The sequence below is a fragment of the Physella acuta genome, unplaced genomic scaffold, assembly GCF_028476545.2.
Source record: "Physella acuta isolate Inbredline_101_S28 unplaced genomic scaffold, ASM2847654v3 ptg001328l, whole genome shotgun sequence".
Lineage (NCBI taxonomy): Eukaryota > Metazoa > Mollusca > Gastropoda > Physidae > Physella > Physella acuta.
The window spans coordinates 486342-500170 of NW_026732843.1; the positions used below are offsets into that span (position 1 = coordinate 486342).

A 13829-nucleotide genomic window follows, 5' to 3' on the forward strand; every position below is an offset into this window, starting at 1 on the left:
CAAGGTTTACTCACCACCAACAGGTGTCAGTGAATGAATGTTTAGAAACTTTTAACCCTGCACAAACATCAACGGCTTCTTAGACCTAATCTTGAGACTGATTTATGAGCTTAAATTATTCTTTATAAATCCTGCTTGAAAGATTAGTAAAATAACATATTTATAACAGTATAGAATACGATAAATGGCGGTGCTCAACATTCTTTAAGATGGCAAAAAATACAAAATATAATGTTGTATGATGTACGGCGTGGTCGTGTGGTAGAGCGCGCGATTACCACCACACAGTCCACAGGCTCCGGTCCGTAGGACGTCACTGTCTAAACGGCTATGAAGGTTAGGACGTCACTGTCTAAACGGCTATGAAGGTTAGGACGTCACTGTCCACTTAGCTATGAAGGTTAGGACGTCAGTGTCCACTAAGCTATGAAGGACAGGACGTCACTGTCTAAACGGCTATGAAGGTTAGGACGTCACTGTCCACTTAGCTATGAAGGTTAGGACGTCAGTGTCCACTTAGCTATGAAGGTTAGGACGTCAGTGTCCACTTAGCTATGAAGGTTAGGACGTCAGTGTCCACTTAGCTATGAAAGTAGAACGTCACTGTCCACTTAGCTATGAAGGTTAGGACGTCAGTGTCCACTTAGCTATGAAAGTAGAACGTCAGTGTCCACTTAGCTATGAAGGTTAGGACGTCAGTGTCCACTTAGCTATGAAAGTAGAACGTCACTGTCCACTTAGCTATGAAAGTAGAACGTCACTGTCCACTTAGCTATGAAGGACAGGACGTTACTGTCTAAACGACTATGAAGGTTAGGACGTCAGTGTCCACTAAGCTATGAAGGACAGGACGTCACTGTCTAAACGGCTATGAAGGTTAGGACGTCACTGTCCACTTAGCTATGAAGGTTAGGACGTCAGTGTCCACTTAGCTATGAAGGTTAGGACGTCAGTGTCCACTTAGCTATGAAAGTAGAACGTCACTGTCCACTTAGCTATGAAGGTTAGGACGTCAGTGTCCACTTAGCTATGAAAGTAGAACGTCAGTGTCCACTTAGCTATGAAGGTTAGGACGTCAGTGTCCACTTAGCTATGAAAGTAGAACGTCACTGTCCACTTAGCTATGAAAGTAGAACGTCACTGTCCACTTAGCTATGAAGGACAGGACGTTACTGTCTAAACGACTATGAAGGTTAGGACGTCAGTGTCCACTAAGCTATGAAGGACAGGACGTCACTGTCTAAACGGCTATGAAGGTTAGGACGTCACTGTCCACTTAGCTATGAAAGTAGAACGTCACTGTCCACTTAGCTATGAAGGACAGGACGTCACTGTCTAAACGACTATGAAGGTTAGGACGTCAGTGTCCACTAAGCTATTAAGGACAGGACGTCACTGTCTAAACGACTATGAAGGTTAGGACGTCAGTGTCCACTTAGCTATGAAAGTAGAACGTCACTGTCCACTTAGCTATGAAGGTTAGGACGTCAGTGTCCACTTAGCTATGAAAGTAGAACGTCACTGTCCACTTAGCTATGAAGGTTAGGACGTCAGTGTCCACTTAGCTATGAAGGTTAGGACGTCAGTGTCCACTTAGCTATGAAAGTAGAACGTCACTGTCCACTTAGCTATGAAAGTAGAACGTCACTGTCCACTTAGCTATGAAGGACAGGACGTCACTGTCTAAACGACTATGAAGGTTAGGACGTCAGTGTCCACTAAGCTATGAAGGACAGGACGTCACTGTCTAAACGACTATGAAGGTTAGGACGTCACTGTCCACTTAGCTATGAAAGTAGAACGTCACTGTCCACTTAGCTATGAAGGACAGGACGTTACTGTCTAAACGACTATGAAGGTTAGGACGTCAGTGTCCACTAAGCTATGAAGGACAGGACGTCACTGTCTAAACGGCTATGAAGGTTAGGACGTCACTGTCCACTTAGCTATGAAAGTAGAACGTCACTGTCCACTTAGCTATGAAGGACAGGACGTCACTGTCTAAACGACTATGAAGGTTAGGACGTCAGTGTCCACTAAGCTATTAAGGACAGGACGTCACTGTCTAAACGACTATGAAGGTTAGGACGTCAGTGTCCACTTAGCTATGAAAGTAGAACGTCACTGTCCACTTAGCTATGAAGGTTAGGACGTCAGTGTCCACTTAGCTATGAAAGTAGAACGTCACTGTCCACTTAGCTATGAAGGTTAGGACGTCAGTGTCCACTTAGCTATGAAGGTTAGGACGTCAGTGTCCACTTAGCTATGAAAGTAGAACGTCACTGTCCACTTAGCTATGAAAGTAGAACGTCACTGTCCACTTAGCTATGAAGGACAGGACGTCACTGTCTAAACGACTATGAAGGTTAGGACGTCAGTGTCCACTAAGCTATGAAGGACAGGACGTCACTGTCTAAACGACTATGAAGGTTAGGACGTCACTGTCCACTTAGCTATGAAAGTAGAACGTCACTGTCCACTTAGCTATGAAGGACAGGACGTCACTGTCTAAACGGCTATGAAGGTTAGGACGTCAGTGTCCACTAAGCTATGAAGGACAGGACGTCACTGTCTAAACGGCTATGAAGGTTAGGACGTCACTGTCCACTTAGCTATGAAAGTAGAACGTCACTGTCCACTTAGCCATGAAGGGCATGACGTCACTGTCCACTTAGCTATGAAAGTAGAACGTCACTGTCCACTTAGCTATGAAGGACATGACGTCACTGTCCACTTAGCTATGAAGGTTAGGACGTCACTGTCTAAACGGCTATGAAGGTTAGGACGTCACTGTCTAAACGGCTATGAAGGTTAGGACGTCACTGTCCACTTAGCTATGAAGGTTAGGACGTCACTGTCCACTTAGCTATGAAAGTAGAACGTCACTGTCCACTTAGCTATGAAGGACATGACGTCACTGTCCATTTAGCTATGAAAGACAGGACGTCACTGTCCACTTAGCTATGAAGGACAGGACGTCACTGTCCATTTAGCTATGAAGGGTATCTGACCAAAAAGCCTGAAAATAGTGATGACTACACAGTCTTTTCACACGGCAAGGCTAGAGAAACAGATGAACTCTACTTCATCTACCCGATATATTTACTTGAACTTTACCGACGTGTGACAGAAGTAGTTATCTTCTCCATTTACCTGGTTAAAGTGATCCAATTAAGTCATACTCCTTTGTTATTTATTTTTATTCACTGTTCACACAAAGTACTGATGACTTTTACATCAAAGAAATGAGTGTGGTGAACGATGAATGTAAATTACTAAATATATTCTGCTTATACAGTTAGTATAGAAAATAATGATACAATGTGAAGACCTTCAATACAAAATGAAGGAACTACACGAAGACCTTCAATAGAAAATGAAGGTACTACACGAAGACCTTCAATAGAAAATGAAGGTACTACACGAAGACCTTCACCTCCAAATTGTCTTGAAATTTACCCAGACTTTCAAAACTGTCTCACTCCATCGGGTTGTCCGGCTGTTGTGTGTCGTCTGTTGATACCTGAAGAGAATATAGGACACTTTCAGTGATGCCATTAGTTTGAACACAGTGAGGTCGTTAGCTTCATAGAGAGATTTCATGAGTTTCTCATTAATGCCATTAATACGGTGGGATTGTAAGCTACGTAAAGTGAAGCGACAACACATACCATTCCAGAAGAGTTACAACACTTTAACTTATTCCGAGACATAATGTCTCCAGTCTATGAGAAGTTTAAGGAGCATGGCTATCCGGAGTCGTTGTAACTCAGAGCTAACCTCAGTCAGGAGCAGGAGTAGGTGGGGTTGTCTGACATTAGGTGGGGTTGTCTGACATTAGGTGGGGTTGTCTGACATTAGGTGGGGTTGTCTGACATTAGGTGGGGTTGTCTGACATTAGGTGGGGTTGTCTGACATTAGGTGGGGTTGTCTGACATTAGGTGGGGTTGCCTGACATTAGGTGGGGTTGCCTGACATTAGGTGGGGTTGTATGACATTAGGTGGGGTTGTATGACATTAGGTGGGGTTGTCTGACATTAGGTGGGGTTGTCTGACATTAGGTGGGGTTGTCTGACATTAGGTGGGGTTGTCTGACATTAGGTGGGGTTGTATGACATTAGGTGGGGTTGTCTGACATTAGGTGGGATTGTCTGACATTAGGTGGGGTTGTCTGACATTAGGTGGGGTTGTCTGACATTAGGTGGGGTTGTATGACATTAGGTGGGATTGTCTGACATTAGGTGGGGTTGTCTGACATTAGGTGGGGTTGTAGAGCTAGCAGATTGGGGTTGTCTGACATGAATGTAGTTGAGACAACATTTACAAGAGAACAGTTAGGGGCAACATTGAGGGCAGGTGGAGTAGGACTGATTTGAGAGCAGGAGGGACTGACTTGACTTGAAAGCAGAAAGAACAACACAGTGAGCATGATGGACAAAATTAGGAGCAAGAGGGACTGATCTGGGAGTAGGTGTGTTATCCTGAGAGCAGGTAACACTGACTTGAGAGCAGGTACCACTGACCTGAGAGCAGGTAACACCTGAGAGCAGATAACACTGACCTGAGAGCAGGTAACACCTGTGAGCAGGTAACACTGTCCTGAGAGAAGGTAACACAATCCTAAGAGCAGGTAACACATGAGAGCAGGTAACACTGACCTGAGAGCAGGTAACACCTGGGAGCAGGTAACACCTGGGAGCAGGTAACACCGACCTGAGAGCAGGTAACACTGACCTGAGAGCAGGTAACACCTGGGAGCAAGTAACACCTGAGAGCAGGTAACACCTGGGAGTATGTAACACTGACCTGGTTGCAGGTAACACCTGAGAGCAGGTAACACATGAGAGCAGGTAACACCTGGGAGCAGGTAACACCTGGGAGCAGGTAACACTGGAGAGCAGGTAACACCTGAGAGCAGGTAACACATGAGAGCAGGTAACACCTGGGAGCAGGTAACACCTGGGAGCAGGTAACACCGACCTGAGAGCAGGTAACACTGACCTGAGAGCAGGTAACACCTGGGAGCAAGTAACACCTGAGAGCAGGTAACACCTGAGAGCAGGTAACACCTGGGAGTATGTAACACTGACCTGGTTGCAGGTAACACCTGAGAGCAGGTAACACATGAGAGCAGGTAACACTGACCTGGGAGCAGGTAATACATGAGAGCAGGTAACACATGAGAGCAGGTAACACCTGGGAGCAGGTAACACTGGAGAGCAGGTAACACCTGAGAGCAGGTAACACCTGAGAGCAAGTAACACCTGGGAGCAGGTAACACTGACCTGGGAGCAGGTAATACATGAGAGCAGGTAACACATGAGAGCAGGTAACACTGACCTGGGAGCAGGTAATACATGAGAGCAGGTAACACATGAGAGCAGGTAACACCTGGGAGCAGGTAACACTGGAGAGCAGGTAACACCTGAGAGCAGGTAACACCTGAGAGCAAGTAACACCTGGGAGCAGGTAACACTGACCTGGGAGCAGGTAATACATGAGAGCAGGTAACACATGAGAGCAGGTAACACCTGGGAGCAGGTAACACTGACCTAAGAGCAGGTAACACTGACCTGAGAGCAGGTAGGACAGCACTGGTCCTCCACGTACTCCAGCTGTGAGTCACCATCACAGTCTGGTATTTGACACGACACAGTCGCACATGAGCTACGTGACGAGTCGTCACAAAAACAGGAAGTGCACGCGTCCTTCTGGTAGAAGCTTCCGGCCTGAAATAGATAAAGATGGTGGAGGTGTCTTATAACAGGTACGATGGTGCATCTTAACGTATAGTTCGGATTACCCTAACCTGCTGACTATGTTGCTTTAAGCTGCTTACATCTAGCAAGACACGTGGAACTACGTGGTTGGGAGATAGATTGCATGAATTTTAACGCAAATGTCTAGGGAGGTTAGATTCCGGAGCGCACTCAGCTATAATGGGTACCTGGCTCAACTAATTGAAAATAAAGAAACTTGATTTCATTTGTTCAGGTTCTTCAGGGAATGCACTATTTTCTTTGTCTTTTACTGTTAGTGGATTCACTAGCCTCATGTTTGCTATGGGGGAGACGTATATTTCAGAGACACTAGTTGATGCTACATACAAGCTTTTGTAACATGAACGAAAGGAATGGGTCACATCACAATGGTGAGAGGGGGGGGGGGGGGGGGTTGGGGGTGGCGCTTGTGTCATATGCCACAATATGACTTGACGCTGATGTCAAATGGGCGGAGCATAGCGATATCCTGATAACACATGTCTGTTTTTTGAAGGTCATAATGTTATTTGTATAATTGTATCTCACTAATTACGCTGATCCATGCTCGTGAGTACATATAAAACCTCGAGCCTACTCACGGGGACGGTCGAGCAGTAGCTGTCAGGCCCGTCATCTGCTATGATGGCTGCAGCCAGAGTGAGCACACAAAGAGCAGTCATGGCTTTCATTTTCCTGTGGACACAACGTTAGCACTTAGCGTACAGCCACACCAACATAAATGGAAACTATAAACCAACCTTGGCAACTACCTACAGCAGAGGAAAATGCGCGAGTAATAATTAGTAGCCCCCCCCCCTATTTTATTTAGTACATTTTAATTAATTCATAAAAAGTTAATTAGGCATCCAATTAAGTCAAATTTGATGTCATATTAGATTGTCGATGGGTCTTGAACCACGTGCCAAGTTTGAAACGAATCGACCAGCTAGAAATGCTCGAAATTTCGCTCGGCAGTTTCGATACACAATCGTCTCCTAGTAATGCTTTATTTAAAATGTCGATTACAAGTAAAAATATAATCTTACAATTTTAATCCAAATTTAATGACTGATTTAAAGAAAAAAAATAACAGAAAAAGAAACATGAAAAATATTACAATTTTAATTACGTATAAATAAAATAAACCGGGAGTGATCTCCCCTAAACTTTCTCGAATATTCTTATATAAAATAACAGGGGATGGGAACTCGGGCTATAGACATGATTTTTAATCCATTTTAAATACTTAAAGCTTTAAAAATAGAATAAAATCTCGTAGACAAATTAATTGCACACCAAGTGAACGCAAATAAAAAAAAGCGCATAATAGTGCGCAATATTATTAGTACTTTTAAAATTTACATTAGTTTTTTGAGAAATCGGAAGTAGCGTAAATTACTACTTCCAGTCAACGGAAATTACTCAAAATTTAACAGAAGGTAGAGAATTAGATCTTTTACTTACATGTGAAATTTCATTTATCTATCTGAAATAGTACTCAAGTTATAGGCTTTTAAAAAATTCAAAGTAGGAAAAGTACCACTTCCGGTTATCGGAAATCGCTCAAAAGTTGATACGGATCTACGATTTTGATAAAATACTTATATATGAAATTTCATCAACCTAGCTGTAACGGTACTCAAGTTATCGTGTTTACACACAGACACACACACGGACAGACACACACACACACAGACATACGGACAAGATTGCAAAATTATGTTTTTCCGTATCAGTGAGGTGTAAAACGTCGAGATTTGTAAAAATCTCGATTTTTTTTTTTTGCACGATTACAATACTTTCTCTATACTACGTATATACGAGAAAGTAAAATGATCTAAAAACCACATGTAAAAAGAAAACTTGTCACCAACATTTGATCAAACGTGAAGCGCCTGAGTGACCAAGTTTTTATACAAGCGGCTATCTCTGTATCAAGGTCAACTGACACTCCACTGTCCGCTCTGGTTTACTGATTTTTGCTCCAGGCTTTAGGGCAAAATTTAAGCAAGCAGAAACTTAACTTAACAAACAAGATACATTCTGGTAAGCTTTGAACATTTCTAGAAAGAGAACATTTTAAAAATAAGATAGTTTAACAGAAAGACATTTTTAAAATAGGACATTTGAAATAGGACGTTTTAAAAACTAGAAAAAAAATTGAAGTAGGTTACCTTTTATAGTAGGACATTTTGAAAAATAGTATATTTAAAAAAAAATAGAATATCTTATAAAAGAAAGAGTAAAATTGTCATTTATTTTTAGTAAATTAAGAAACTATTAAATGATACAGCAGCCCAAAGCATGTGATAGGATAAAAAAAAACTGTTTGATATAAATATGTTAACATGCGGCCTCACAGCCCGTTGTGTCACAAATCCCGACATGCGCTACTTTGTCGGTCTAGTGACCAAAAGATGAAGCCGGTAATGGCCATAACGAGAAGAAAGAGTGGGAACAAATAAAATATTCTACGTCCGTCAGAACTAGACCCCTAATCAGTTTTTTATATATTTTGATGCAATCCCCAATACAATACGATCCCCAGTCCTAGGGGTACAGTTACAGTAAGATCTACAGTCCCATGGGTACAGTTATGGTAAGATCTACAGTCCCAGAAGTACAGTTACGGTACGATCCCCAGTCCTAGGGGTACAGTTACAGTAAGATCTACAGTCCCATGGGTACAGTTACGGTAAGATCTACAGTCCCAGAAGTACAGTTACGGTACGATCCCCAGTCCTAGGGGTACAGTTACAGTAAGATCTACAGTCCCAGGGGTACACTTACAGTAAGATCTACAGTCCCATGGGTACAGTTACAGTAAGATCTACAGTCCCAGAGGTACAGTTACAGTACGATAGCAACATTAACTATCTAAGGCAGGGGTCGCCAAACTACGACCCGCGGGCCGGAAGCGGCCCGCGAGGTCCTCTCATCCGGCCCGCGGAGATCTTTTTGTCCACGGAAAAAAGTTTGTTGGTGATGGCTGAGGAACTTTGCTCAGAAAAATTACGACATACCTAGAAACAAATTGGCCCCCAAACTGAAATGTGATAGTTAATGCGGCCCTCGGATTAAAAAGTTTAGAGACCCCTGAATTCTAAGGCGTTGGTGTTCGTAAAAATCATCAAAATGCAATCATGTAGGTCATCGGTCTCATTAGAATATTTGAAGGACTAATCTCAGCTGTCGAAGATATTAAATTAAACAGGCTTAAAGTGCATAAATACTAGACTATAGTACATCAAGTGTAGACTCGACTTAAGTGTATCAAATCTAGACTCGACTAAAGTACATTAAGTCTAGACTAAAGTACATCGTAACGGGAAAAAATAAAACTCAAAACAATTATTTTGAAAAGTTTCTCTCATCTCATCATCACCAATTACCATTTGTGCCCAACACACATGGTGCAGATGAAGTAGAGTTCATCTGTTTCAATGATCTCCGCGTATGATGGATAGTGTGGTCAACACTATTTGCAGCAACTTCGTTGTCCTAACTGACCAGTGTGGACTGAGGACGTCCTAGAGACTCAGATCGTGATTTCTCGTAAGTTCTACCGTCCCATCACACCGTCCCCGCGTGGTAGTTTAAAAAAGAATGAGTAAATATTGATGCATACTTTAATGTTCAATACTCTTGGTTAAAATTATTTGTAGTAATTTGTAGTTCACAAATTTTAATCAATTTACTTCAATTATAAAATAGACATTACGAACAGATTTATTGCGCATACTAAGGTTAAGCGATAATGTAATTAAATTAATTTAGCTTTTTAATCGATTTTTGTAATTTAACAAAGGTACTCTTATTAACAGATATTGAAATTATTACTCTAACAAATAGTAACAAGCGTCACAATAGAATAAAAACCTTCGAAAAATTAATATTTTAGGAAGTTATTTCCCTTACAAATATACCGAATAAAGACGTTCTACGTAAGATTTAAGGAAATCCAGAGGCTTTGATCGACGACCTATATGTTTATTTCAGAAAATGCGGCCACTGGACAGTTTTGACCACATTCACGAATTTTCCAAGAGGTGCCACTATTTTGTTTGGGCTTTCTTCTACGATCTCTAGATGTGTATTCACAGCTCTTTTTTCAACAGAAAAACCAAGCTCGTTTGACATCTTCATAGTCCGGATTAGATACATCATGGCAGGTGAAGTAGAGCTGATCGGTTTCTTCTGAGCTCACCTATGATGTAAGTATGTGTATCATATCACGTGCGACCAGTTTTATTGAACCAACAAGTCAGACACTACCCATCAACCGGGTAAACTCGAATGGACCTGGTTATAGATCCGAACTCTAGATCATCGGGTTATCAGTGTGTTATCTACCACTCGTATACAACTTCCTACATAAGAATTTACAGCCACATTAATAACTTAACTCAGTTTTAATACTCGTGGTAATTAATAACGCCGTACACAAAAATCACGAAAACTGTACAATGAAAAATATAATTAAACTATTTTATTAATGATTCGTGTTTCAGTTTTTTGCCGATGATAAAATCCTCTTCATGACTTGGTCAGACAAGGTGTCACTTGTTGAGGGATGGGCTATGGAAACAGAAGGAGAATTAAATTGTGACTTTAAATTTTAATAAGATCTTGAGTGTTATAAAAAAAGCGTAAATGGATACAAACAATAGAAACACTTAAGAGATAAAAGGATAAGCCTTTTAAGCAGTAAGGCTTTGAGTTTTAGTGTTTTCAAATTATAATGATTTTTATTTTATTTCATGGTAATAAAAAGATTTTGTCTATGATAAGAAAAGTCAAGAAGGGTTGGAAGAATTAACAAATATACATGTCTTACACAGCAAAGCTACGATACAATAATAGGTACACGCTTATTTAAAACTAGATAAATGACCCTTTGTGGGAGAGATACAACGGGCGCTAGGTTACTAGATCTATCTTTTTCTATAAACCGAAATCAAAACCAAAATCACCATCTCATCTTCAAATTTAACCGGAAACAAAAAATGTCATTGAAAACGGACATTTATCCAGAATCGGCATTTTAATCGAATTTAAACTTGATCTACACGTAGTTACTGCACATACGTACTAAATTTAGTCGTAGCCATACCCCTAACTCTTGCACCTAACCTCAAACGTGACAAAAGTCGCATTTAGAGTTTCTTTTAGGCAACTCTTCGGGGTGGGGGGGGGGGGGGCTGAGCCCCCAGAAGAACGTCAACTGCCCCTATAAAGAAATAGAATGTATATAAAAAATATACTTTTACTAGTGTACGCTCCTAGGGCTCCTCTCCCCGTAAAATTTAGCCTCCCCCCACAAAAGTTTCAACAGTCTCCACCCCACCCCCCTCTGGGTCGCATTTGTAGATCATACAAACTAAAGGTAGACCCTACTTCTATAATCTAGACTCGTTTCCTACTTTAGGCGAATAATTTCTAGTAAACAAATCAAAATTTCCAAGCAGAAAAGCATTATAATATAATCTTTTAATTACGAAAGTGTATTTTGACAATTATTAAAAAACAACTGAAGAGGATAAGTGTCGATCTGGGTCCGCCCCTCAGAGCTCGAACTTTTTTAGCTCAAAGGTCAACTAATTATTCAGGGCAGCACCCATCATTGGGTCATGGTCTAGGTCATGGTCAGCCGTAAGCAATCTCACACATGGCATCTAGGTCAGCACCCATGGGCCATGGTCAAGGTCATGGTCAGCCGTAAGCAATCTCACACATGGCATCTAGGTCAGCACCCATGGGCCATGGTCAAGGTCATGGTCAGCCGTAAGCAATCTCACACATGGCATCTAGGTCAGCACCCATGGGCCATGGTCAAGGTCATGGTCAGCCGTAAGCAATCTCACACATGGCATCTAGGTCAGCACCCATCTTCGCGTCAAGGTCAAGGTCAACAGTAAACACACTCAAGTACTTGACACCCAGGGCAGAACGAGTCTTTGTCAAGGTCACTGTCAGCTGTAAGTTAACAAACACTAGTACCTGGCAATAAGGGCAGCACCGGTCTTTTGGGAAGACGACCTGGTAGCCTTGTTGGCACTTTGGCAATTCGCAGTATGAGATCACGCACAAAGGTGTTGATTGGTCGTGACAGTGACATTCTTCACAGGGATCATCCGTTGGGATTCTTTCATTGTACTGAAGTAACGAAACCAATTTACAGTTTTAATTGTACAATGACATCAGAGAAATATATACACAGCAGGCATATTTTTACATCAGAAAATACTGGAGGTCAACATTCCTTCCGTCCCTTGAACCGAAACGTTACATTCCTTGTTATATCTATCTGTGGTCTCTGACGTGGTACACCACATTACTTGTTATATATATATATATATATATATATATATATATATATATATATATATATATATATATATATATATATATATATATATATATCTGTGATCACTGACACCACATTGTTATATCTATCTTTGGTGGTGACTGGTATGCTACAAAACATTAATCAATACATCTATATGGGACCATTGTTTTTGACAAAGATCATGGTTTGAACCTTAAACACTATCGAGAATTTAAATGCCCGTACCTGATAGGTGACGCCATCGATCACACAGGTACCTTTGGATTCGTCTGGTTCATCTTTACACGCACCTTTTGCTGTGGTGACAGTCGCTGCTGCCAGCAAGACCAGAACAAGAACGTATTTCATCATCGTCGTATGGTGCTGGAAGTTTAATCTAGCACAATCATAATGACTTAGTCAAACAAAAGATTATAGACAAGGATAACATACGTAAAGACATGTAGAGTAAGAAGACAATGATAAAACAACAACATACATGACATAGCTCAATACACAACTATTGGCAAAAGTACACAACTTATACTCAATTATTAAAATAATGTCAAGATAAGAAAAAAAAAACTATCAAAGTTACAAAAAACGAGACAATAATTGAAATAAATGGTCGAGAATATAAAAAATGTCAAAAGGAGAAAATTATCACAATTACAGAACCATAAATAAAGTGTGAGAAAAGTTATACAAATAGCAACATTGAGTATCGATTGGATTGGAGACATCTGGTGCAGAACATTTATAGCACCAGAGTACAAGGTTGGCATTTCAAGCAAGATGAAACATAGCTGCTTAATTGTCTGACATTCAGTAAACGTAATGGAGCACTAATTGATGTCATTTTCAGATAGGCGATAAGATGTAGTGGCTACCAATAATAAAAACAAACTCCTGGTTCACATTTTCTGACCAGTCTATCAAACTAACTTGTCCATCTAGTTGACCTATACATCAAGCTGACTTATCAATCAAGTTGACCTGTCCATCTAGTTGACCTATACATCAAGCTGACCTATCCATCAAACTGACCTATCCATGAAACTGACCTGTCCATCAAGTTGACCTGTCCATCTAGTTGACTTGTCTATCTAGTTGACCTGTCCATCTAGTTGACCTATACATCTAGCTGACCTATCCATCAATCTGACCTGTCCATCAAGCTGACCTATCCATCAAACTGACCTATCCATCAAACTGGCCTATACGTCAAACTGACCTCTCAATCAAGCTGACCTTTCCATTAAGCTGACCTGTCCATCAAGCTGACCTGTCCATCAAGCTGACCTATTCATCAAGCTGACCTCTCCATTAAGCTGACCTGTCCATCAAGCTGACCTGTCCATCAAGCTGACCTATCCATCAAGCTGACCTGTCCATCAAGCTAACCTGTCCACAAAACAGGCTTAGTCACCAAAGCTGAAGATTTAATAAAAAAAAGTTCCACCCAACTAATAGAATTACTTGGAATCCAAAACAGAATGTCAGCAGTATCATTTTTCACTGGTGTTTGTCATCATGTATTTACTGTAGTGTAAACAATCTCGACCAATTAGCGTGCTCATTTCAACACATGGTTGTCTTGATCAGGGGTGTATCGTTTAATTAATGTAGGGAAAACGCTGTGGGCACATACTAACAAAAAACTATATATATATATATATATATATATATATATATATATATATATATATATATATATATATATATATATATATATAAAC

The 13829-nt window shown here is 40.9% G+C and overlaps 2 protein-coding genes across 5 annotated transcripts in view; one reads left to right on the top strand and one right to left on the bottom strand.

Moving 5' to 3' along the window:
• The first annotated feature begins 9025 nt into the window (after positions 1–9025).
• The window catches only part of LOC131958447 (ragulator complex protein LAMTOR5-like), a 182498-nt gene continuing 177694 nt past the window's right edge, over positions 9026–13829 (top strand). The window contains exon 1 of the mRNA XM_059323504.1: positions 9026–9035. The gene's annotated coding sequence lies outside the window, so the exon portion shown is untranslated. The remainder of the gene's footprint in view (positions 9036–13829) is intronic.
• Positions 10222–12838, bottom strand: LOC131958444 (von Willebrand factor C domain-containing protein 2-like). 4 transcript variants are annotated; one of them, XM_059323497.1, is made up of 4 exons: positions 12774–12838; positions 12337–12487; positions 11763–11918; positions 10222–10340 (listed from the first exon to the last, which is right to left on the bottom strand). In XM_059323497.1, the coding sequence occupies exons 2-4, from the start codon at positions 12460–12462 to the stop codon at positions 10299–10301; spliced, it is 324 nt and encodes a 107-aa protein (XP_059179480.1). In that variant the 5' UTR covers positions 12463–12487; positions 12774–12838; the 3' UTR covers positions 10222–10298. The 4 variants fall into 4 exon arrangements, with proteins under 4 accessions (XP_059179480.1, XP_059179481.1, XP_059179479.1 ...); XM_059323498.1 differs by having other exon boundaries at positions 12797–12818; XM_059323496.1 differs by having other exon boundaries at positions 12337–12474; positions 12797–12814.

Excerpts from the sequence above, each read along its gene's own strand:
- LOC131958444 (XM_059323496.1), bottom strand. Across the intron at positions 11,919-12,336 it reads TCGATGGCGTCACCTATCAG|TACAATGAAAGAATCCCAAC; the intron begins GTACGGGCATTT and ends TCGTTACTTCAG. Across the intron at positions 10,341-11,762 it reads GGTGCTGCCCTTATTGCCAG|CCCATCCCTCAACAAGTGAC; the intron begins GTACTAGTGTTT and ends CTGTTTCCATAG.